At 63.0% G+C, this 23,867-nt stretch overlaps 3 protein-coding genes across 6 annotated transcripts; all 3 read right to left on the bottom strand.

Annotated features, from left to right (window-relative positions):
- Positions 1 to 2,193: 2,193 nt before the first annotated feature.
- Positions 2,194 to 5,128, bottom strand: ZGLP1 (zinc finger GATA like protein 1). The gene is made up of 5 exons (XM_044752666.2): positions 4,469 to 5,128; positions 3,858 to 4,232; positions 3,182 to 3,267; positions 2,794 to 2,887; positions 2,194 to 2,622 (listed from the first exon to the last, which is right to left on the bottom strand). Exons 1-5 carry the CDS (start codon positions 4,975 to 4,977, stop codon positions 2,493 to 2,495), a joined length of 1,194 nt encoding a protein of 397 aa, XP_044608601.2. The 5' UTR covers positions 4,978 to 5,128; the 3' UTR covers positions 2,194 to 2,492.
- Positions 5,063 to 9,382, bottom strand: FDX2 (ferredoxin 2). Its single transcript, XM_014857575.3, has 5 exons — positions 9,187 to 9,382; positions 9,047 to 9,101; positions 8,751 to 8,857; positions 5,662 to 5,749; positions 5,063 to 5,479 (listed from the first exon to the last, which is right to left on the bottom strand). The coding sequence occupies exons 1-5, from the start codon at positions 9,329 to 9,331 to the stop codon at positions 5,323 to 5,325; spliced, it is 552 nt and encodes a 183-aa protein (XP_014713061.3). The 5' UTR covers positions 9,332 to 9,382; the 3' UTR covers positions 5,063 to 5,322.
- Positions 9,383 to 9,539: 157 nt separating this feature from the next.
- On the bottom strand, positions 9,540 to 23,802 carry RAVER1 (ribonucleoprotein, PTB binding 1). Of its 4 annotated transcripts, XM_070491986.1 has the most exons (14): positions 23,399 to 23,800; positions 21,788 to 21,854; positions 19,044 to 19,513; positions 15,222 to 15,413; positions 14,992 to 15,121; positions 14,666 to 14,760; positions 13,745 to 13,832; positions 13,198 to 13,409; positions 13,020 to 13,113; positions 12,808 to 12,944; positions 12,039 to 12,113; positions 11,426 to 11,566; positions 10,982 to 11,065; positions 9,540 to 10,893 (listed from the first exon to the last, which is right to left on the bottom strand). In XM_070491986.1, the coding sequence occupies exons 1-14, from the start codon at positions 23,666 to 23,668 to the stop codon at positions 10,747 to 10,749; spliced, it is 2,202 nt and encodes a 733-aa protein (XP_070348087.1). In that variant the 5' UTR covers positions 23,669 to 23,800; the 3' UTR covers positions 9,540 to 10,746. The 4 variants fall into 4 exon arrangements, with proteins under 4 accessions (XP_070348087.1, XP_070348089.1, XP_070348086.1 ...); XM_070491988.1 differs by lacking the exon at positions 11,426 to 11,566 and having other exon boundaries at positions 23,399 to 23,801; XM_070491985.1 differs by having other exon boundaries at positions 12,808 to 13,113.
- Between the last annotated feature and the right edge of the window lie 65 nt (positions 23,803 to 23,867).

The raw sequence follows: 23,867 nt of genomic DNA on the forward strand, positions 1-23,867 counted from the left end.
GGTCAGGCATCATCCACACCATCCTTTCAAGGAGTGACCTGAACAATGTTCTCTTGGTGCCCCATTTCCTGCTCTTAAGGACCCTTGAGCTGGGGCAGGGACCTCCCTCCTTCCTCCCTCTCCTTGTCGCTTATCTCTTCTGCCCAGCACTGTCCTCTGATCCGCTTCTCTTGTGGATGGGAGCCAGGGGCTTCCCCCAGGCCTGGCTCTGGGCCGAGCTGAGGCGGCCTTCCCAGGATGGGCAGAGCGCCCTTCCCAGGGGCGTGGGCACAGGGTCCCATCACCAGGATGGGTGAGAGAAAGACAGGGGCTACAGCTGGGTGTCAGCCCCCGGGGTGTCCCCCCTATTGAAGGGCGCACCCCTGCTCCAACCCCAATGCCTCCTCCACCCTGTGTCCATCACCGTGCCTCAGTTTACCCCAACCTGCCTTTCGACTTGGCCCATGGTGAGTCGGAACAGACGCACAGGGTGTCAGTCGCAACCCCCGCTGCACCCTCCTCCTCACCCCCCAGAGCAGAAGGAGCGAACAGCTGGGCCTCCCCGCCTGCCAGCCGCCTCCTCCTCGATGAAAGGAAGGAAGCGGCCAGGCCAGCTCCGTCCCATCGGCAGTCCCCCCGCTGGAAGGGGCCCAGCCAGTGCCCATGACAGGTACAGAGGCAGCAAGGGACAGGCGGGGTGCAGCCCCCGACGTCCCACCGCTCCTGAATAACCTCTGGAGCCCACCAAGTCCTGCCAGCCACGGAGTCCTTGCTCTCGCCATTCCCTCTGGCTGGACCGGCCCCCAGCTCCTCACCCCTTAGTTTATTTTCTCTGTAGCACCGAACACAACTTGACATCCTGTTAGATATTTGACTGAATATTTGTTTACTGGCACTCAAGAAGATTGGGCCTGCTAGACCAGGGATCTTCATTGTATTCGCCACACAGTGTCCCCGTAAGGACCTGGCACACAGTAGTTGCTCAATAAATGGTGCATAAGTAGATTAAAACAGCCGTGAGTCTGCAGACACACAGTGAGGCCTTCCTGGGTTCGATGTATGTCCCCGAAGGGCGCCATCCTGGGCACTGGGGTGGCCTGTCATGGGCAGGGACACAGGTGTGGTGGTGGCCTTGGACCTCTGAAGTCATGGTCCAGTAGGAGAGACGAACGTGGATGACATAACCCCGGGAGAATCGGAACTTCTGGTAGGTTCTAAGGGGGAGATCAGCAAGGGGCAGAAATAGAGCCTGATGTGGGGGAGGGGCGGGGGGGGTCTTTTCCAGGCTGGGCACTTGGGGGAGGTCCTCTAACGAGGTGATGTTGGCGCTGAGCGCCCCCCACCAGCGTCGAGAAGCGGCAGCTGTGGGAGATGTGGGGGAGGCTGCTTTGCCGAGGGAGGTGGGACCGAATGAGTCAGGGCTCCGAGGCCGTCGTCACAAGCTCACCCAGGAGACACGGAGGATCTCACAGGCTTGCCTTCCCCGGGCTGCGGCCCGGCAGGCCTCCCCCACCACCACGGCAGGGCCCACCCCACCCTGGCTGCCTCCCACCCATCCTTGACTCCCCCTCCTCCCTCCCTCCCCGTGGGCGGGGACGCCTGGGTGCCTCGGTGACAGTGGCAGAGCCGAGCTCTGCCCAGGGCCCGGCTTCAGGCTGGGGACACCCTTTGGGAGGGTTAGACAGAGCTTGAAAGCAGACAGGGGGGCATAGCAGGGACTGGTGTGCACAAGGAGGCGGCAGGTGACATTCTGCAGGCAGGGGGAGCCGACGGATGAAGGGCCCGCTGGGTGTGTATCACTGTGTCACCTGTGTGTCTGTTGACATGTGTGTATTGTGTCTGCGTCTAGCGACACGTGTGTCCGTCACCTATCAGTGGATGTGTGTCTGTCAACACACGTGTCTGTCTTGTGTGTGCTCTGTATCTGTGTTCGTCTCACGTGTCAGCGTGTGTGTGTCCATCTTGCATGTGTCCGTGATTCTCCATGTGTCGTCTGTCCCTGTGTGTGGTGGCTGGGACGTGTCCTTGTCTGGGACGGTGTCGTGACTGTGGCTCCTTCCTGGGGGGGGGGGTGGCCAGGGCCTGTCTATAGGACAGTGTGTGTGTGTGTCCCTCAGAAGCCCAGTGAGAAACCCGCTGCCCCAGTCCCAGGCTGGGGGACAGGCAAGGGAGGGCGCACGAGGTGGCAGCACCGAGTCACAGCACTGCTTCTCTGAGAGGTTCAGCTCTTTATTGTCACTGCTGTTAACAATATGAGGATTGTGGCTCAGGGCCTTTCCCAAGGGCTCGGCCAAGCTGGATGGGAGCGGGGGCAGGGAGGGGGCCAGGGACCCCCTGAGTCAGGGGCTCTGGGGCCTGAGGCCTGGGTCTTCCACCTGGGGTCCCTGAACGGGGAGGAGGCAGCCTGGGGACCCCTCCAGACCCAGGTCTTTCTCCACTCCTGCTAGAAGGGCTTCTGTCCATTCTCTCCGTGGAGAAACTGAGGCAGGACAGGCTCATGGGTGACGAGCGGCTTAGCTTTCCTGAGTTGGGCCTGGGTGGGGGCTCAGGGACACCCCACACCTGCCACACAGCCTCTTGGGCTGGACATTTTTCCTGGGCACCAGCCAGCAGCTGGCGCACCGGGTGCCATATTTCTTGTACCTGGAGAAGGGGGACAAGAAACAGTCAGGATGCAGCAGGGGCCCAGAAACCGCCAGGAGGGGACCACCTTCCCCAAGGGCTGGGGGGGTTCTTCCTTCCCGATACCCCACGCTGGCCAAGCGTGGACTGCTCTGGGGCCCCCACCCCAGCCCCCTCCTCCGCCCTGGGCACCTGATGCCACAGGCGTTGCAGAGAGGGGTCCCGTCCTCGGCATCTCTCCAGAGAGGGGTCCTCTGGGTCCTGCAGGAAGCACAGCGCCGGGGCCCTGAAAGGACAGAGGTCAAAGGGTATGGGTCCGAGGCCCAGAGGCCTGGCTCAGGAGGCCTGCATGGGGTGGAGCCCTTGGGCGGGGCTCCGGGCCCACCCTGGGTGTTGCTGGATCTCAGATGCAGAGAAAGGCAGGAAGGGAGACAGATGGCAAAGCTCGGCAGAGGAGGAAGCTGGGGGTGGGGGTGACTCAGCCCGAGTGGAGGGGGCAGGGAGCAGGATGGGGAGAAAGGCAAGGAGGGGAGGGAATTGGCCCCCGAATATTTATAGCTCCCGTGTGGCCAGGACTCACCCAGGGCCTCGCTGCCTCCTGAACTGGTCTCAGGGCCCCGGGCCGGGCCTGTCGGGGGAGCCTGGTGACGGCTGCTGCAGGCCGGGCTGGGGGGAGACACGGCGTTACCACTGGGGGACCTGCATCCCGGCCCAGACAGCCCCCCAAATGCAGATTGACTATCAAGGCATCAGGCATTCCCTCGAGGAGGCAGCTGCCGCCTGAAGGGCCTTGCCCCTTGTTAGTAATAATATTAATAATAATAATGATTATTATTTGAAGAAGCAGGAAGCCCAGGCTAGCCAGCCAGGTTCAATTCTCCCGTCCTTGCTGTGTGACCCCCGGACAAGAGATCGCACCCTCTGTGCCTGTTTCTGCATCTGTAAAATGGGCTTCACCGGGCTTCAAGGAGCCCATCGATGTCACGTGCAACTTGTTACCTCTTATTATTGATGTTGTTTCTGCCAAACGGCGGCCATTATCGTGACTGGAAAAAGTTACAGGTGCCTCAGTGGGGTCAGGCCCTGCTCACGGAGACGAGCCCCGGGCTCAGACGGGGATGTGAGTGGTGCAGAGCACCAGGGGCCGGGACGCCCCAGCCGAGGTCAGGCTCCCAGACGGGCCATTTCCAACGCAGGGCCCGCCCTGCTGTCATTAGGAACTGCATAGACGCGGCCCTGGGCCTCGCCAGCCCTACCTGAAGCTGGGTGTGATGTGCAGGCTGCAATCCGGCTTGATCTCAAACGTCAGGGTCACCCCCTGGAACCGGGGGTCCGCTTTCTCGGCCCCCCGCTGGGGGTGCGGCTGCTTCCGGGGCCTCCTCTGTGGTGTGGCCGGAGGGGCCGGGGGAGCCCCCGGGGACCCCAGGCTGCAGCATTGCGGACTGATCGGGGTCAGCACCTTCCAGGCATCCCTGGGCGGACTCGGGGGTCCCAGAGTCCCCAGGGCCTTGAGCTCCCAGCAGGGCCCCAGGGCCGGCTGGTCCGCGGGAGGGGGCTGGGCCAGCCCCTCCGCTGTCTCTTGGAGGAAGTGCAGGGCGCTGACGGAGTCCCCGCGTGCAGGCCAGAAGGACCTGGGGACAAGGGGCAGTGTGGTCACCCCCTTCCCTGGGCGGCACCCACACAGGCCTCCGAGGCACGGGGCAAGGGAAACCGCCTGGCCTCTGACCCCTACAAGACCCCAAGCGACCCTGGGGACCCCAATTTCCCTGTAAATACCAGGAACTAACATTGTGACCCCGGGATGACCCCTGGAACCAGAGGTCAACCGCAGGGCCAGGCTGAGGGAAGGGGCGGCCCCTCAACGCACCTGCCGCTGGGTCCGAGGCGGCCTGGGGGCCTCGGGTCCTGCCTGGCGGGGGGCGCCGGGGGCGGCTCGGGGTCCAGACAGGGCGGCGCCAGCAGCTCGCGCAGCATCCTCGAGAAGTCGGGGGCCGGCTCGGCCTCCATGGCGCCCCAGCCCGGCCTCCTGCCCTCCTCCCGCCGGCCCCGCCCCGCCAGGCCCACGGACGAGCCCCACCTGGGTCGGGGGCCCGCCGGCTGGGGGCGCTCTGGCCGAGGCTGCGAGGAGCCCCAGCGGGGGGCGGGGCCGCGGGGTCGGGCGCCTCCAGCCGGCGACGCCGAGCACTCGCTCCGAGCCACCCCGGGGCGGCCTCGTCCCCGGCTCCGCGCAGCCGCCTGCACAGCCCTGGCGGCCGCCGGCGGCCCGGACCCCCCGGACCCCTCGGCGGCTGCTCCCCACGTGGCCCTCAGGCTCGTGGCCCTCTCCTCCAGCAAGCAGGTCCCAGGCCCCTGCCTCAGCATCCCCGCCCGCCCCATCACTGTGGGAGGGGACAGCTGGGGGTCTGGAACATGCACGTGTAGACCCCAGGGTCTGCCCCCCAAGGACACTCAAGATGCTGGCTGGAGGTCTGTGAGGAAGTTTTATTGACACTCCCATTGGATTCCACCGCTCGCCACACCCCCATTCTCGGGAGCTTGGGGGAGGCGGCCCCAGCGGGGGCCCTGTCCCCACCAGAGCCGGACACAGATCTCTGTGGCCTCCTGGGTGCTTCCGACGTCTCTCTCAGGCCTGTCCGTGCTCTGGGCTGGGCTCGCAACGTGGCCTTTCCTCCAGTCCTGGCCGTGGCGCCATGGGTGTCCTGGAAGGGGCAGCTGCCCGTGTCAGTGGGGCTTGGGGACGTGGCCATCCACGTAGAAGTTCCTGGTGATCTTGGGCAGAGTGAATTCAGCCCCTTCCAGCTCGGGCGTCAGCACGATCTGGCAGCCCAGCCGGGAGTTCTCCTGGAGCAGGGGCGCCATGTCCAGCATGTCGTCCTCCCTGGGACGCGGAGCACAGTGATTAGCAGGGGTCATGGGGAGAGCCCAGGGCCAGGCAGGGGCAGGCGGGTGGAGGCCAGGGGGAGGGGTCAGCAAAGCTGGGGTGCCCTGTGCTGCTGCCTGGGGGGACCGCTGGACCCCAGGAATGCACAGGCCCAGGCCTGCAGCTCGGCGCTTGCTCACCTCTCATCAGGGGGCGGCAGAAGGTCCAAGTGGTCCTCACTCACGTAGACATGGCAGGTGGAGCAGGCCAGAGACGCCTCACAGGCCCCTGGGGGCAGCGAGTGAGGCAGCGCCGGTGAGGGGACGTCAGACAGAAGCCCTTTATTTCACCGCGCGCCCCTCCTCCCCCCTCCAGGGCCTGCGCACCCACCACGTGCCCCCTGCACTCTGTCAGTCACTCAGCCAGCTGTTCCCTAGCCGCACAGAGGGTTTGCAAAGGGCTGTCGGGGGTCCCCTTTCCCAAGGACGCCCCACAGGCTGAGGCCCAGGCTGGGTACACGGACCTGCTCATGGGCACGGACTCGACTTCAAAAGCCGGGCCAGGTCCCTGGAGCCACTGAGCCCTCGCTGGGGCCCTCACTGTGCTAGGTGACTGTGTTCCCGCCCCGCTGCGGCTCCTGAAGGAGGGACCCACTCACTCAGCACCAGGGGAAGGAGGGGAGGGGTCAGCGAGGAAGGATTCGAAAGACGCAGAAGCTGAGGTTTTCTGCTTGTCCTCGGATACACTGACAACCTTGCGAGCGACCACTAAGAACGGCGCTTGGGGATGGTGTCCCCCTGGCCGGAAACCTTCCCAAAGGCTTTTTTTTTTTTTTTTTTTGAGGAAGATTAGCCCTGAGCTAACTGCTGCCAATCCTGCTCTTTTTTTTTTTGCTGAGGAAGACTGGCCCTGAGCTAACATCCATGCCCATCTTCCTCTACTTTACATGTGGGACGCCTACCACAGCATGGCGTGCCAAGCAGTGCCATGCCCACACCCGGGATCCCAACCAGGAACCCGGGAAGGCAGAAGTGGAACATGCAAACTTAACTGGCCGGTCCCTCCCAAAGGCTTTTCACAGCCAGAGTAAGGTCCAGACTCCTCCGCTCAGGCTCAGGTCCTCTCCCACCCCACTCACTCCACTTCAGCCACATCGGCCCCCTGCCCCACTCCAGCGCACCAAGCTTGTCCCCACCGCAGGACCTGTGCACCTGCTGTCCCCAGGGCCTGCAATGCTCCTCTCTCCACTCCTTCTGTGGCTAGATCCTTCTGGTCTTTGGGGACTCAGCTCAACTGTCCTCCAAGTGCCCCCATTCTTGTCCTTGCCCCACCTCGGTAACTCTTCAGTTTCTGTACAGCATTTATCACAGTCTGAACTTACCATCTTTTTCTTTCTTTCTTTTTTTTTTGGTGAGGAAGATTGGCCCTGAGCTAACATCTCTTGCCAATCTTCCTCTATTTTATGTGGGACCCACCACAGTGTGGCTTGACGAGCAGTGCTAGGTCTGTGCCTGGGATCCAAACCTGTGAACCCTGGGCCACCGAAGCAGAGCACATGAACTTAACCACTACGCTACCAGGCCGGCCCCTGAAGTTACCATCTTAATCTCTGGGTTAATCTCTGACCTGTGCCCCCTCTACCTACTCTCCCCTCTCCACCCTCGGCGCTGAGCCGGACATGCTGTAGACGCTCAGGAGACGTGTTATAAAGGACAGATTCCTCCTGTCTCTTTCAGACATGTTGACGATGGGGATGGAGCCGCCAGGCCACTCCTGGCCCAGCAGATGCTCCCTGTGGGACTCAGTGACTACTTTGCCCACCCTCCCCGTCTCCTGGGAGAAACTTGGCCTTGATGCTCCAAGTTGCCCCCGGCATCTTCCTTAGTCCTGTTTCCCAGCCCATTAGCCTTCTCATCCCAGGAGAGCGAGATCATCTAATATAACCGTCCCAGCGAGTCACTGCACACTAAACGTGCCAGGTAGCACTATGCTTGACACCTAACATCCTCCACAGCAACCCAGCGAGACAGGTACTGGATTCTCCCATTTTATAGATGCAGAAACAGAGGCTCAGAGATGCCAAGGCCCTTGCTCGGGGTCACACAGCCAGTAAGAGGCAAAATTTGGACACGGGCCACTTGCCTCTAAATCTCATGTTCCAACCTGTTTCCTGGACTGCCGGCCACTGGGTTCCAGAACAGAACCTGCGGGGGCTTCCAGGACATCCCCAGCCCTTCCAACGATTAAATCAGGCTCCCTCTGAAACGAACCCTGTACGATTTTTTTCATCCCACCCTTCCCAGTCGCTCATGAGATAAATACATGTTTCCTTGTGGGATCATTTTCCCCAGTAGGCTGACATTGGTGTGGAATGACAGGGACCTTATCTGCTGTGCACAGTGCTGCCTGGCACACGGCAGGTGGCCGATATTCCTAGAAGAGCAGGACAGATGAGTGGCTGATACAGGCTGGCTTTGAATTCACTTTTGCCACTTGCTGGACCCTGGACAATCTTAAGCCGGGGCTCAGTTTCCACATCTACACGACAAGATGACCCCCTCCTCTGTAGCATTCAGTTGTCATGGAGATTCAATGGGGGGGGGGGGGGAAACGTGTTAACACGTTTCAAGTAACGTCTCCTATTACGATCTTTCCTTCAACAAACACACACTCAATACCTGTCACATCTAAATACCAGGACAAGCAACAGATAAGGGTGATCAAGGGGAACAGGTTTCTGATCTCATTCTGGAGAGAGACGACAAAAGGCACCCAAATAATGAGAAGAACTATGAAAACAATAAAACACACTGATGTGACAGAGGGAATGGGGCTTGGAGACTTTAGTGGGCTGAGGGGGACGACTGTCCGGAAGATGACATTTACATCGAGACCTGAAGGATGAGAAGGAGCCAGAAGATCTGGTGGGAAAGCACTTCAGATGGTGGGTGCAGCAAATGCAAAGGCCCTGAAGCAGGAATGAACGTGGCTGCTGGAGGAACAGCAAGAAAGCCAGTGTGGCTAGAATACAGGGAGAAAGGAGGAAGACAATACGTGCTCCTGGAAGGCAGGAGTTCTGGTGACTTCTAGCAAACGCTCCATGAATAACTTTTGAGTGAATGAAGATGAAGAGCTGGGCGGGGAGGAGTCTGCGGGGAGGAGTCTGGATTTTAACCATGTTTGGCGGGAAGCCATGGATGGGTCAAGGGGTGCAGAGATATATCTGACTTGTGCGGTTTTTTTAACGAATGAATAAGGCCCTCCTCAATTCCCTGGGCCCGGCTCCCACCTTCCAGGTCCACCCCGTGGCGCTGGGCCAGGTGGAGGACATTGTCGCCGACTCTGCCGCTCACCGGAATCCGCTGGCCTGACCGGTCTACGAACACCACGTTGACCCTGGGGACAGATGGGGGTGCGGATGCCAAACGGGGTTCTGGGCCCAGGGACCCGGCGGAATCCAGGATTAGGAAGTCGGGGTTGGGGCTTGACGGACAGGGGAATAGGGTGACGCGGCAGAGGGACCCAGGGATGAGGCTGCAGGGCAAGGGCGGGACCGGAGGACCCTCGCGGGATGAGGACACTCACACGTCCCCGGGCCGCTCGGGGCCGCCGGCTTCCTCCTCCCCCGCCGGGCGCGAGCCTGGAAAACACGGTTGGGTAAGCGGCCCCGCCCCGCCAGCGTCCGATGGGTTAACGCTGCCCGCCCCCCGAGGCACCCCGGATACCTGTCGCCCGGAATGTCCTGGTTGTCGCCGGTGCCGCCGCCTCGCCGAGCCCCCAAAAGCCCCCGGGCCGGCTCGCCCAGGCGCCCCTGGCCGCCCGCAGCAGGAACCCAGCATTCACCCCGCCCCAGGCCACGGAGGCGGCCATGACAGGCAGCACGTGACCTGGGCGCTGGGCATGCGCACTCGCGGCTACGCGAGCCCAGAGCCCGTAATCACCCGAATATAAGCGCCGCCGTTTGGGTGGGGCGTGCGAAGCACGTGCGCTGCGCAGCCTTGGGCGCACCGAGGCCCACCGGCCGTCCCAGACCTGCCACCCAGGCCCACTGTTTGTCCCAAGAACCAGGCCGCTCTGCTTTCTTTAAAACCATTTACAAACTTTAATTCAGCAAAGGTCTGTGTGAGAGGACCGGGGAGAGGACACCCCCCTGGAGTGGATGTGGACCCCCAGAGTCAGGGGAGGGCAGCTGGTGGCCCAGCGGCCAGGATCAGGGCCCAGAGTCATCGCAGGCCGACACCGGCTGGTGGGCAGGGGCAGGGATCTGCACGGAGCTGTTAGATCCCAGTTCTGGGCCAAAGGGAGGCCAGCTCCGGGTGATCTGGCCTGGGGACAGACAGGCGGGGCTCATCTTCAACATGGGGGGAGACAGCAGGCGCGCAGTGAGATGCACAGTGCCCAGCTCCCGCAGACGGACAGCTGGGGGACTGGTTTGAGCTGGCAGAGAAAGCCTGTCTCTGCTCTTCGGCCTGGGCGCGAGGGATGGTGGGCTTGGTTTGCCAAGACCAAGGCTTTGGCCTTCTACTGTTCTCAGGGTGGGGACCCTGGGTAGCGGGACCTAATCCCCAGGCCAGAGCCATTTGGTCCTGAGTCGAGCTTCCGGAGCTCGGCATCTGAGAGGCTCTGGCCAGCGGGGCCTGGGGCCTGGCTTTAAGGCATCGGAAGGCGAGGGGACTGTGGCAGGGAGCAGGGCACCCAGAGCTGGAGTACAGGCCAGAATGGGCAAGAGACAGCCATGCCTGCAGCAGACATGGGAGAGAGAAAAGGGCTGAGCCGTTTCAAACTGCCAAGTGTGGAATGGAGACCCAGGCATGCTGGGCCTTGAAGGAAGCAGAGCTGGGGGTCGTCCTGGATTGTTTAAAAAATAATAAAAATTAGAAAAGGAACTGAGAGTCAATTGTCAAAGTTAAAAAAGGGGGACAGTCTCTGATCCTCACGGGAGGGCAGAGAAACCTCCAAGGCACTCAAAAGACCAAGATCCAGGGGCGACAAGGCAGGAGAGGACTCCCAGAGAGGACACAGGCGGACACAGGGGAGGGGAGAGAGAGCAGGGGGACCCCTGTCTCTTAAGGCTGCGGGGTTTCCACGCCGGGAGCAGGCCGGACGTCCAGTAGCCCCCGGGCTCCCCTGCGCTCTTGGGCTCCTGGGGCTCCGGCTGGTTGGTCAGCAAAGTCTTTCAGAGATTTTTCTATTACCGAAAGGAAAAAAAACAAACACAAAACAAAACACCAGAAAACCCCGAAGCGATTCGGTGCAGACCCTTGAGCATCTCTGGCACTGGCGCCTTAGAAAATCCTCTTGCGCTTTAGGTAGGAATCTGCGTAGTGGCCGCCCAGGCCCTGGGAGTGCTGGCCCACGTAGCTGCCTTCGGGGCTGGGCTCAGGCGAGGGCAGCAGGTGGGCAAAGCTGCGTTTCTGGCCACCCAGGGGGGTCTGGGGACAGAGGGGAGGGGGCGGAAGGTCAGGGGCCACCTGGGGGCCAGCGCTCCCCAGCCCTACATGGCCCCGCCCCCGCCTGTACCTTCAGCAGGTGGCTGTGGCCGTTGGGCCCGGGGCCGAGGCCCAAGAGCCCTTCTCCAGAGCCGAGCGGGGAGGAGCCGAGCGCCTGGGAGGAAGGGGAGAGAGGAAGGATGGAGAGGAAGCAGCCCCCAGCGCAGGCGGGGGTTTCGGGCTCCAGTCTCGTGGCTGCCACTTCCTAGCTGCGGGACCGCGGGAAGATTCCTGCCTCTCTCTGAGCCGTGGCTTCTTCATCTGTCGACTGGGGCTCATACCACCCACACCCTGGGCGGGGAGGCTGGGCGACACCAGGCACAAGACACACTGGTGCGGGGAGGATGGCCTGTTCCAGCGGGCTCTGAGCAAAGCTGATCCCCACCCCCCGCACCCGGCCTCGGCGCCGAGGGTCTCAGAGGCCCCCCTGTCCTGGCTGTCCCGGGGGCCTGTGCTCAGCCAGGAAGCCCCTCACCTTGTTGAGGTGGCTCTGCTTGAGGCCAGCCTGCAGGCCACTCGTGAAGTAGGAGGTGGGTGAGCCCGAGTAGAAGTGGGAGAGGGGCCCCCCGCCGCCCCCGCCACTCCTCTCACCGAAGCCACTGGGTGGTGGGGACATCTGGAAAGAGAGGGCTGGCTGAGTGAGGGAGGGAGACTATTACCGTATCCACCCCCTTTCACAGACACCCCCCAAAAGAGTCTGGGACACTAGCTTTGGTCAATAGGACACTAGTATGATGATGCCAGCAAAGGGGTCCTCCCTCCCTTCTTCCTCTGGGACCCCTGGGACCACCACAATGTGCACAAGCACAAGCCAGCCCGCTGGAGGTGGGCTCCATGCGGAGCACATAAACCGTCCTGGCCAAGGCCTCGGCACCAGCCTACTGACCACCAGATGGGACTAAGGCCACCGTGGACGGCTGAGCCCCAGCTGAGCGGCCAGGGGACTGCAGACCCGCCCAGCCTCAGCCCGCAGAATGGCAAGAAATAAACTGTTTGCTGTTCTGAGCCACCAGGTGGCGGGACCAGTTGTTAGGCGGCAAAAGCTAACCGATACACTCAGGAGGTGGAAGCGACAGGGCGGCTCTTACTTTGTGTCGGCTGGGTCCGTGAGGCCCAAGGGCTGGCTCCCGCGGGTGGGAGAAGAGCCGCCGAGGTCCCAGGTCCTGAAGGAAAGTGGGAGAAGCGTGCCAGGTTGGGGTCTGTACCAACCTTGCCCTTGGCGGAATTCCACGGCATGGCTGCCATCAGGGAAGTCTGTCCCCTCAAGAAGGGGCCGACTCTGAGGATGGGGGCAAACTCGGCCTGCGGGGTGTGGCGATGAAACAGACTGTGCGGCCCGCCCCGGCCGAGGTGACCGCTGAGAAGGGCGTGGCCCCAGTGGGGCTGTGCACGGAGCTTTCAAGGCAAGCGGGCTTGTGTGAACCCCTGGAGCTTTTATGTTGCTGCTGGCGTTTATTTCAGTTGTTATGTTTTTAAAACCCAGCATGGCCAAACATAACACAGGTGGCCATCTGTGACGCTGGACAGGGGAGGCTGGGATCATGGGAGCGGCTCCCTGGGGACAGAGACAGGACTCACAGAGGGGAGAGAAGGCCAGCGAGACAGATGGGAGGCTGAGCCCTGACTCTAAGGAGGAGTGCGGCCTAAGGCCTCCTGGGAGAGAGAGACAGACTGACAGGAAGCAGGGTCGGAGGAGCAGACAGACACAAGAGACAGGTGCAGGGGCAGGGCCGTGTCTGGCATGTCCCCACTGTCCCCCTAGCGCTAGGACCAGAGAACCATCGGTTTGGAGAGTGACTCGCTCCCAGGGTGACAAAGGGTGACAGCAGCCGGGCCACAGGGCAGCCAGGTACTCACCGAGGGGTAGTCGAAGCCGTAGCTGTCAGGCAGCCCTGGTTCGGGGGGCAGGCGGGCGCTGGGGAGGGGGCTGAGCAGGCGAGACTTGAGCTGGAAGGCTTTGCCGCCGCCACCACCGCCTCCGCCGCCTCCGGGGGCTGGGGGGTTAGGCAGGGGGCCCTCAGCAGGGCGGCGGCCTCTCCCGGCACCACCCCAGCCGCGGGCCTCCTTACCCGCCAGGTTGCTGGCCGGCAGCAGGCTGTGTAGGTTCAGGTAGGGGTTCAGGGGGATCCGGAAGTCCTTGGGGGGCTCCCCCAGCAGTGAGACCTGCGGCGGGAGGGCCGGAGTCGCGAGGGGGGACCTTGCCGGGTGGGAGGCCGGGAGGGTGCTGGGCGCAGGGTGGGGCCTTACCCCAGGGGGCGTCGGCAGAGGCCCACTGTCTTTCTGGAGGCCTCGGAGGCCAGCGCCTCGGAGCCCCCCAGGGGCAGGGGGTGGCGTGAGCTGGGCTGCTGGGGGCCCCAGGCCCATGGCTTCCCGGTCACCCCCAGAGGGGCCGAGCAGCGGCGGCAGCAGGGGTGGTGGCTTCCCTCGCCGAGGAGGCAGCTCTGGGGGCAGGCCCCCCCCTGCAGAGAGAAGGAGGGTGGCAGCGGCCCAGCCACACAGGACCCCTCCTCCCAGGGCCCTAAAGCCTCGGCCTGGGCCGGGGCCAGCCGTTGAGAGGTAACGACGTGCTGGGCACTGAGTGGGGCCAAGGACGCCGACTCCCAGGATGCTCACGGCTGCCTGTGAGGGGGGTGCCCAACTGACAGACGAGGAAGCTGAGACCCAGAGAGGTGAGGTCACTTGCCCAAGGCCACACAGCTGGGACTTTACCGTGCCCAGTGAGGAAAGGGGCCTGGGAAGGGGAAGTGGGCCTGCGCGCAGAGAGATGGGGGGGGGGGGGGTAGGGTGGCGTTACCTGCAGACAGCTCCCCGAGGAGGGGGTTGGCCGGCTGGGCCCCGGGCGGGAGGGCACCCAGGGGAGAGTCTCCCAGGATCCCGGGCTTCTAGGGACAGAGCACAAGCAGCTGGAGATGGGGGTGGTGCAGCCTGGACAGCAGACAGGTGTCACCCAGGGTCACAGTGGGCATGCCCAGCACACCCAGACTCCAGCCCCCAGCCAGTCACAGGCAGACACGCGCAGTGTCCCCCAGTGTCTGTGATACCCCAGCCATCACCCAGCCAGCCAGCCAATGGTGACTGAGGGCCTCCTGTGTGTCAGGGCCTGTGTGAGGCCTTGGGGAGACCCGGGCACTGAGCAAGTCAGGGCTGTCACCCTACCCTGTCAATCACCGTCAGACAGACACATACTGAGTCCATCTCAGACACCTGTCATCCCACACCCAGCCCCCTTGCTGGTATCATGGAACCACAGTGCCCAACACATGCAGTGTCATGTTGATCGCAGCCACACGGTGTGTGACAGCCACACACGGAATCATCCCTCTTAACCACGTGGGACCCAGACACAGCCACACCAATGACTTGGCCCCCGTGAACCAAACCAGACAGGCTGTGTGTGTGTGTACGCGCACGCGTGCGTCTGTGTGCTGTATCTACTTGTGTGTGCACGCGCGTGTGAAGGGGGTGGAGTGAGAGGCCCTCTTTCCCCCTGGGGCCTGGACTTTCTTCTCCAGACTGAGTCACTTCCTGAGTCCTGAGCACCTGCGACAGGCCAGGCCCCGTATTGAGCCCCAGGGACACAGCCAGGTGTCCCCCAAGGCCACTGAGGGCGAGCCATGCATTGGCAGGCGCAAGCGTGTTTGCAGTGCAAAGGCAAGGGGCCTGGGGGCGTGAGGGTGAGGAGGGGCTCCAGGGCGCATTGGGGCCTGGGTGTTACCTTCTGAGTCTGGGTCTGCAGGGCGAGCTGCAGCAGCGCCGTGGACAGGGCGGGCCCGCTGAGCAGCGGCATGGCGGGGGGCGCGCCCAGGAGGCCTGGCGGGAGACCAGGAAATGGGCGGCGGTCCCTGGATGGAAGCCCCCCCGCCCCGTAAGCGCAGCCCCGGGTCTGCTGAGAGCAGGAAGCTGAAGCCCCACCCGGAGGAAGGGCCGGGAAGGGGCAAGTGCGCCCAGCGGCCTCTTCCCACCGCTCGGCCCCTGGCTCGCTCGGGGCTCGATGGGCACCATCGGGGGGAGCCTGCCCACACCGCCCGCCGGGTCCCTTACCCTGCTTGCCACCCGCGCCACCGTGGAGCAGGGGGTTGAGCAGCAGCTGGAGGGAGGCCGAGGGCCCCAGGTTGTTGAGCAGCTGCAGGAGGCTGGGCTCGGGCAGCAGCCCTTTGCCCCGATTGAGGGCCTGGGGAGAGGAGCAGAGGGCGGCTCAGAGCCGGCTGCCACAGGACCCTGACTCCCCGAGGGACAGGGCGGCCCCCAGCCCCACCCCAGCGTGCACTCACTGTGGCCTGGGCGGCGATGAGCGCGGCCAGCATGCTGCGGCCTGGGGGCCCCGGGGCACAGAAGGAGACACGCAGGTGGCTGCCCCCCAGCGCCAGGCCGTCCGCACGCTGCTGCGCCTCCTCTGCCATCTCCGCCGTCTCGTACTCCAGCACGGCGAAGCCCTTTAGCTGGCCGTCCTGGCCGTACGCCAGCTAGGGGGAAGGCAGACGTGAGCGCAGGGGGCAGGGACTGGCATCACAGGACGCAGCCACGGGCACCAGCCACTGATCCCGATCGTGACAGCGACCACCCAGAGAGCGCAGATTCAGGGCCCAGCACCATCCCAAGGCCAGTTCCTGCGTCAGCTCATTGCACCTTCTCAGTGGCCCCGGGGGGCTGCATCCTGCCCATTTGCAAAGGAGGCGACTGAGGCCACACACCCGGTGGCAGGGGGAGCTGGGACCCACCTCGCATGGGTCAACTCCCCTGGGCCTCCTGCCAACAGCACTTGGGACCCTGAAGGGATCCCCGAGGACACCAGGGCGCAGGGCGGGGAGGAGGAGGGGCTGGTGGTAGAAGAGGCAGATGGTTCTGGAGCGCCACCCAACCACAAGTTTAGGCCCAGGACTCCACAGCCAGGGCTGGGAAGGGAGCACAGCCTGGGGGTGAAGCAGCTGGCCCCGGAGCTCAGGTTCCAGGCTGGACGTGCCAGGTGGGGAGGGAGGGCACAGAGCCCAGGAGCAGCAGGAACAGAGGTGCGGTCCACCCCCATGACAGCAGCCATTTGAGACTTGAGGCCCACAGCCCCTTATCCAGCCCCCGGGGCCAGGTGTGTTCCAGGACTAAGTTTCCGGAGACGAGAAAGGGGAACTGGATGTTCGGGATCGGTCACCCACTGCGGGCTCTGGGGCTCCCCAGAAACCGAGCACACGCACAGCTCTGCAGCAAGACGCAAAGATACAGGCCACCTGCAGCCCCGTGTCAGGCCAGCTCAGGCTCTGCCGCCAGGTGAACCTGCCTCTCGCTTTTCAGGGCACTGTGGGGCTGGAGCTATGGGCGGGGCTGCCCCAGGCAAGACGACATGAGCAAGCATGCTGCTGGGCTCTGCGCCCCGGGGCTGCAGCGCGCCCACTGTGCAGACAGGAAAACTGAAGCTCGGAGAGGGGCAGGCCCTCGCCCAGGCCACAGGGCTGGAGCTGGGATCAGACAGGGCCGGGCGGATGCCCTGAATGGGACTGGCCACCTCGGTGTGGCCATGGCTGTCCTGAGAACCAATGCTGTTCCTCCTGGCTCCCAAGTGACGCGCGGGCGGCTGCGGCGTGGTGTGGGACCCATGGAATGTCCACCGGAAGGGGACAGCACAGTGTCCATGAGATCGAACACGGCGCAGCCACAAGGGGAACAAGCACGCTCTTGCATCTTAACATGGAAAGATGCCCAAGACACAGGAAGTGGGAAAACCAAACCCACGCAGGCCTGGCAATATTTGGGTGAAGCAGAGAACACAGGAAGGTGTGGACACATTTGTCTGAAACGCACAATAAGCCCCACTGCGAGGAGACAACCTGGGGTGATGGGGGCTTCAAGCAGAGGCACCGGGGGCCAGGAGGGAGTGTCCACTGCTGGACTGCCCACCAACAGAAATAAGTAAGATGGGGGCCAGCCCCGTGGGGGAGTGGTTAAGTTTGCACACCCTGCTTTTGTGGCCCTGGGTTTGTGGGTTCGGATCCCGGGCATGGACCTACACACCGCTCATCAGGCCACGCTGTGGCAGCATCCCACATACAAAATAGAGGAGGATTAACATGGATGTTAGCTCAGGGCCAATCTTCCTCACCAAAAAATAAAAATAAATCAAATGGAAAAGGCTTTTTATAACCCCAAAGTTCTTGTGACACTTTCTTTATACTCGTCTAGAATACTCAAATATCTAAGCAACTCTGTAATAAAATAAAGCAATTAGACTCGGAAACTGGCCTGTGTGTAAATGGGAAAGTGCACTGGAGTGGGTGCTATGCGGGTTCCTTCACGTTCTTGTCTTGATCATGGAGAAAATAAATGCCACTGTGAGGACAGCCAGCTCCCTGGGCTCAGCTGCCTGACCCTGCTTCCCAGCCCACCTCGCGCCGGCTGGCCGGCCTGGCAGGGCACTGCACACGCCCCTCCGAGGGCCTCGGTTTCCCATCTGTGAGATGGGGCCCCTGGGCCCACCCTGCAGGGCGGCTGTGGGGGCTCCCTATGATGCTCGACAGCAGCAGGAAGTGGGCCCCAGGTGTGGCAGCCAGGGGTGGCCGGGCCAGTGCCAGCGCCTGCTCTGGGTGCCCAGGCCGCCTAAGGTCTGACCATCAGCCCTCTCCCCCCGGCCAGGCCCCTGCTGAGGCCCGGTGCACATCCTCTGACAGTCACGCTCCCCCACAGACGGACAGAGGGCGCTCAGAGGGGCCAAAGGGCAAGCAAGGCCACGCTGCTCCTCCACGGGGTACCGTGGCTCGACCTCGACCCACCTGACTGGAGCCCAGACTCTGTCGGACCGGGACGCCCAGCGTCCCTGGGAGCTGCTCGGAGGCAGGCCCTCATCAATGGAGGCACGGAGGAACGGCTGTCCACCATAACCCGGCCATAAAGCACTGCCAGCCCCACTTCGAGAGGGGGAAACTGAGGCCCAGAGAGGACCTGTGGTTGGTCACGGCCCTGCCATCCTCAATCTCCACACGAGATGCGGCCAGCGAGCTAACTGGTGTGTCCTGAGCCCCGCCCGGGGCCTGGCAGGCAAGTGTGCAAGGGGAGGCGGAGCACAAACGGACGTCAGACTGCCCAGGCACCAAGCGACACCCTATTTACACAAGGGGAGCAGGACCCACCCAAGGCCAGAGCTGGGATCTGAGCCCACGACTGTCCCAGCTGAGCCCATGGACCAGCCTCCTCCAGGCCGGCCTGGGGCTCTGGAGCCAGGCTGTGGCGTTCTGACCCTCACTCTGCTGTGCGCTAGCTGCGTGACCCTGGGCATGTTGCTTGATCTCTCTGTGCTGGTGTCCCTGCCTGAAAATGGGGCTCCTACCTGGCTCTCTGGCCGTTACAGGATGAAGGGGTCGCAGGTAACGTGCTCAGGGTCCAGTGAGTGCTGAAGAGACGTCCGCCTTGGAGGTCTGTGGCAAGACCACCTGCGGGCTCTCCGAGAGCTGGGGCTGGCCTACTCTCGCCCAGCGCGCCTGTCACAGGGCTGGGCACACGCACAGACGTGCCTGACGAACGCGACTTGAGTGAACCAGGGATTTACTCTGCCAACACAATGCGCGAACATCGGATTCCTTCTCACGGAGGAGGGAAACTGAGGCTCAGAGAGCCAGGGACTCGCCAGGGCCACAGAGCAGGGCTGGGATCTGGCCAAACCCGCCTTCCTGACTTCAAGGCTTAGAGGGCCTGCGGGCTTCTCGGGAGTAGCTGCCTCAATGCCAGGCCTGGGGCCTGAGATCCAGCAGGCAATCAACAAACATCTGAGCGCGGGAGCAAACGCGAATGAGGAGCGCGCAAGCCTGGCGACCAGCTCTGACAGAGGCAGCCTCGCCTGCACATTACAGGGGAAGACTGAGGCCAGAGAGGTGAAGTGAGTCGCTAGCGGGTGCGCAGGGATCTGAAGCCCTGCCATATGGCTCTGGGCTGGGCTGTCACCCAGGGCACCACGTGGCCTTTCTAACAAGAAGCCCATTCAATGTGGCGTCGCTGCTGCTTTGCTGGAAAGGGCCCTGGAAGATCAGAGATAGCAGGTGACTCCGGAGGGCCCCTCGGAGGGGCTCGCGGCCAGCACCCGCTCCCCCAGGCCCCGCTGGGGGCACAGCGCTCACCTGGCAGAAGGTGGGCGTGTGGACATCTGACAGCGCCCGGCGCAGGGCGTCCACATCGCTGAAGCCGGGTGGCAGGCGGTCGACGCAGAGGCAGCGGGAGTGCAGCAGGGCGGGTGTGAGCTGCCCGGCGTCTGTCCAGTGCACGTAGAGGGTGCGTGGGCCCAGGGGCTTGCCCAGCAGGTCCGACTTGGCGCGGGCGGCCGAGTCCTTCTTCATGTACTCGGCGAAGCCGTAGCCCTTGGAGTGGCCGCTGCGCTCGCTGTAGACCAGGAAGCAGCGCTCCAGGCTGCCGAAGGGCCGCACCAGCTCCTCGAACTGCTGCTGCGTGAGGCTGGGTGGCAGGTTGGCCACGCAGAGCAGGGCGTCCGTGGGCTGCAGCCGCACCGACAGCTCGCGCTCCCGCAGGCGGCTCTGGTGGAAGGCGCTGATGGCGGCCTCGGCCTGCTCCCCGTTCAGCAGAGTCACGAAGGCTGCGGGAGCGGGGACGTGGGGTCAGGGGGCCCGAGGACCCACCCGTCCACCCTCTACCCCCTGGGTGACCCTCGATGTCCGGAAGGAACGCCCAGACATCTCCAGGCATCTCAGGCACCCACCGACAGGAAGGGTCGCCAGCCTGGGGCAACTCGTGTGGCAGCTCCTGCTCCCTGAGGCTGGCTCCCTGCCCGCACCCCGGCCCGCTCACCACCCACTGTAGTGCTCACCGGCTGTGCACCCGGCTCTGTCCCAGGACACACGTGCGTAACTCACTGACACACACAGTCGTAGTTACACATGTGGTCACTGGAGCCTGGATTTCAACTCCAGCCCCCCGAGTGGCTTTGGGGTCTCAGTTTCCCCATCTGTCAAATGGGACCACCATTGTGCCAGCGAGGAAATGGGCCAGAGCAGCGCCCCCTGCCCAAGTGAGGAGCCTGGACTCGAACCCAGACAGGAGGGCACTGTGCCCCTCCCTCACCACCTTTCCAGGCCACCAACAGCTCTCGTGTCCAAGCCTCTGTCTCAGCTGTGGTCCTGCCCCCACTCCTGGTTGGCTCTCCCCCCAGCAGCCACAGGGAGCTTTTCAAAATGATCATCAGATCATGCCATGCCCTTGCCCAGGGGCCCCTCTCTGCAGGGGCCCACGGAACCTGCATGGCCTAGCCCCGTGGCCTTGCTGACCTCCACTCCCATCTCTGGCCGCTACTTCCTGCATGCACCACGCCAGGCACGCTCCCCCTCAGGCCTCTGAACCTGCTTTTCTCTGAGCATAAGCACTGACCTCCACCTCTTCACCTGATTAACCCTGACCCACCCTTCAAGCTGACTACAAACATCACTTCCCCCGTGAAGCCTATCCTGACCGTTCCTGTTTCAGTTCCCGGCTCCGTGCTCCCACAGTGCCCTGCAGCTCCTGGTCCTGTGACCATTCCACCTTCACGTTGGCAGCCGTCTGAGTAACAGCCTCCTCCCCAAACTAGACCATCTCTGTTTGGTTCACAACTGAGTCCCCAGCACCCAGGCGCTCAATAAATAATCTGTTAGAAGACTGTATGAATGGAAGTGTCCCTTAACCCCTGGGTCCTCGAGGCCTGGCACAAACACATACTAGGCGCTCAGGGAACAGTGCTGACTTGTGGCCTCTGCCAGTGTCTCCCAAGCACCAACCAGATGCCAGGCGCCCTCGGCTTTTTAGGTATTTTAACGTGGTGGCCTCACAGCCAAGCCAAGCAGGTCATGCCCAATTTGCTGGTGAGAAGGCTGAGGCCCAGGAGGGTGAACCACATGCCTATGGCCACAGAGTGAGAAGAGACTGGGACTCGAACCCAGGTCCATTTGCCTCCAGGGCCCAAGATCTTCGCCACCACCCTAGCCCACCAGGTAAGTCTTGAGGGGTCACCTGTCCTCCCTCAGCTCCTTCACATTCATGTGACAGATTGTAAGCAAAGGTCCTGGAGGGTCTGACGGCCCAGCACAATGCCTGGTGGGCACAGACAGCCACCGAGAGCCTCCCATGCTGGAGGGGCGCCAAGGCCTGGCCCTGTTGGCACGGAGCTGATGGCTCCGTGCAGGAGGAAGATGAGTGAGGCAGCAACCGCAGCCCAGGGGGGTCATGGCCAGGATGGGGGGGCGCTCAGGGCTCTGTGAGGAGCTGCCTGACGCACATGGATGGAAGAGGGCGCAGCTAAGAACAGGGGCAGAGGGAACAGCCTGAAATCTCACGGGTGCCCCAGGCGATGGCAAGGCTGGGGTACATCCTTGCAAGGTGGGCTCAGGAGGAGGCTCAGAGAGGTTTTCAAGAAGGAGAAGAACGATCAGCGTTTGGAGGTCTGAGCAGATTTGCAGTCAGACTGGAGCTGGCTGCCTGGGGGCGTGAAATCATACAGGCAGGGAGGCCAGAGAGGGGCTGCCACTGAGGCAGAGATGGAGGGAGCACGGAGCAGATGGAAGCCAAGGGAATGGAGAGGCACCCACTGTTCTGGAAGCCTCGAAGGAGGAGGCCAGACAGGCCTAGGTGACTGGCTGCTGGGGAAGGGCGTGTGAAGCGGGGAGCCCCATGCCCAGGTCTCTGGCTGGGCAGCCGGGAAGAAGAACAAGGCTGCCCCACGATGGGCACCCAGAACGAGGGTCAGACTGGGGCAACAGGGTACTGTGCTGGCCAAGGGGACGATGTTGGGCCCAAAGTTCAGAGAGGAGACGCTGCCCCGGGCCCCACCCAGCCTCAGGGCCTGTCCCGCTGCCGATAGCCCACCCACAGCCCCACAAACCTGTCCCTTTGTATTTGTCCACAAAACAGTACTTGAGCTCATAGTCGCTGAGCAGGTCGTGCACTTCCTGCGGAGACAGAAGCCAAAGGACGAGGAGTCACCAGGGGCTGAGGGGAGCGACCCAGTGCCACCTTTCCGTGGACCTGCTATGAAAGCAGGTCGATTGCCACCCTCGTTTTACAAATAAAGGCTCAGAGCAGGGACTTGCCCGAGGCCACTGAGGCCATACCTGGCAGAGCTGGGATTCAGAGGGAAGCCGCGAAGCTCTCGCTTTTAACCAACACAACTCTCCAAGAGCCAGGTGGGTCTGAGGTCACGGCCCAGCTCTGCTGGATGCCTCACAGGGAAGTCATTTCACCCGTGTGAACCTCGGTGTGCAAGACGAACTCTTTCCAAAACCTTACAAATTAGGTACTAACAAACTCATTGAGGAGGAAACTGAGGCTCAGAGAGGTGAAGGAAGCTGTCAAAGGTCGTGCAGCTGGTCAGGGCAGCTGCAAGAATGCCACCCAGGGGTCCTGACTGGGGACCCTGTGTACTTAAGAAGCTCACACAGCGTGGTTTCACGCGCCCGCTGATTCCCCCCTCCTGCCAGCGCCGGCCTTCTGCAAGCCAGCTTTGGGGAGGTGGGGGGGCCCCCTTGTGCCAGCCACACTGTGCACAGAGCTGGAGACACAGCGTGTGCCCAGCTGAGAGATGGTGGGCACCAGGAAGAGGGCCAGCTCGAGGAACAAACCAGACCATGCCTAGTGGCACTGTCCAAGGTCCGTCCCCAAGTCACGCCCCTCCGAACACTGCACCAGTCGTGTACCACCCATGGGCAGGAGAGCCAGTGGGAGATGTGCTGGTGGGCCAGAGAGCAGGGAAATCTCAGCAGCAGGGAGCAAGAAGCCATTCCACTGGCGCAGGGTGGGGCAGAGGCAATCTCTCTGGGTACAAAGAGCACCGGGAAGCCTGTCCCATGTAGGTCCCAAGAGAAGGGCACCCCCGGCCAGAAGATCAACCAAGGGGGGCTCCACAGAACAATGGCCCCCCTTTCCTGCAGGTCTGCGGCCTGGGGGCAGAACATCCGGTTTTTCCAAACTAATTTCGGGGAAGAAAGACCCCAGGAGCGGCTACAACTTCCGGATCTCTCTCGCAGAGGAGTTAATAAACGCGTGCCACACAAAGGCATACTCTAGCCAACCCCGAAACTTCTGGATATGAGATCCCGCCATCCAGTAGTAGAGGAGGTGGGGAGACACACAATCAGAGCAGGGAGCCACCGGCGTCCCCATTCCCCCCGGTCCCAAAGTGGCTGCCCATTCACAGTACCCCAACACGGCCAAAGCTGCCCGCCCCCTCCACTCCCCGCCCCCTTCAATCACTTGGTCTCGTCCAAGCCTGTGGTCGCCCCTAGCAACGTCCTCCCTCAGTCCAAAGTTGGTTTCTCCCTCCATCACTGACCCCCCAAATCCCGCTCTTGGTCTCTCCCGACCCCGCGTAGATCCCCCGCTTGGACTCGCCCGCTGACGCCCCCCGCGCACGCCAGCGTTGGTGTCGCCCGGGTCCCCCCGCGCACGCGCACGGTGGTATTTCCCGCCACGCTCCCACACCGCCCCCCCCTCATACCTGGTTGGTCACGTCCCCCGGGAGGCCCCGGATCAGTATCTTGCGGCGGTTACGGAACTGGCGCTCGGTGTGTTCCAGGCGTTTCCGGATCTCCTCTGGATCTAGCGGCGGCAGTTCTTCTTCGGGCGCCCGGCGCTCCGCGGCATCATCGGCTTCCACCTCGGCCCCAGCCTCCGGGCTCAGCGGGGGCCGGTGAGTAACGGACACGTCGGCCGCCATCTTGGGAAACCCGGCGCCTTCTGGGACCAGCGAGCCGGGGCGGAGCGGCATAGAGCGGCAACGAGGGCGCGTCCGCCGATTGGCCGGGAGAAGCCCCGCCTCCTTCACTACTCCCTCAGCCCATTGGCTAAGACCCAGCCCGCCTCTCAGGGTTCAAGGCGCGTCTGGGCGCCACAAGCTCCGCCCCTTTCCGCTGCCGAGATGTCACTCAATGGACGCGCAGCGCTGCAGGAAGCACCTCGGCGCAGGT

The sequence above is a fragment of the Equus asinus genome, chromosome 20 (genome assembly GCF_041296235.1).
Source record: "Equus asinus isolate D_3611 breed Donkey chromosome 20, EquAss-T2T_v2, whole genome shotgun sequence".
In the NCBI taxonomy this organism is placed as follows: Eukaryota; Metazoa; Chordata; class Mammalia; order Perissodactyla; family Equidae; genus Equus; species Equus asinus.

Excerpts from the sequence above, each read along its gene's own strand:
- ZGLP1 (XM_044752666.2), bottom strand. The coding sequence starts at position 4,977 with ATGGGGCGGGCGGGGATGCTGAGGCAGGGGCCTGGGACCTGCTTGCTG. Across the intron at positions 4,233-4,468 it reads CGCCTCGGACCCAGCGGCAG|GTCCTTCTGGCCTGCACGCG; the intron begins GTGCGTTGAGGG and ends CCTTGTCCCCAG. Across the intron at positions 3,268-3,857 it reads CACATCACACCCAGCTTCAG|CCCGGCCTGCAGCAGCCGTC; the intron begins GTAGGGCTGGCG and ends GTCTCCCCCCAG.
- FDX2 (XM_014857575.3), bottom strand. The coding sequence starts at position 9,331 with ATGGCCGCCTCCGTGGCCTGGGGCGGGGTGAATGCTGGGTTCCTGCTG. Across the intron at positions 9,102-9,186 it reads CAGGACATTCCGGGCGACAG|GCTCGCGCCCGGCGGGGGAG; the intron begins GTATCCGGGGTG and ends CGTGTTTTCCAG. Across the intron at positions 5,750-8,750 it reads CCACGGGGTGGACCTGGAAG|GGGCCTGTGAGGCGTCTCTG; the intron begins GTGGGAGCCGGG and ends CGCTGCCCCCAG.
- RAVER1 (XM_070491985.1), bottom strand. The coding sequence starts at position 23,668 with ATGCCGCTCCGCCCCGGCTCGCTGGTCCCAGAAGGCGCCGGGTTTCCC. Across the intron at positions 19,514-21,787 it reads GGACAAATACAAAGGGACAG|CCTTCGTGACTCTGCTGAAC; the intron begins GTTTGTGGGGCT and ends CCGCTCCCGCAG. Across the intron at positions 15,414-19,043 it reads ACACGCCCACCTTCTGCCAG|CTGGCGTACGGCCAGGACGG; the intron begins GTGAGCGCTGTG and ends CCTTCCCCCTAG.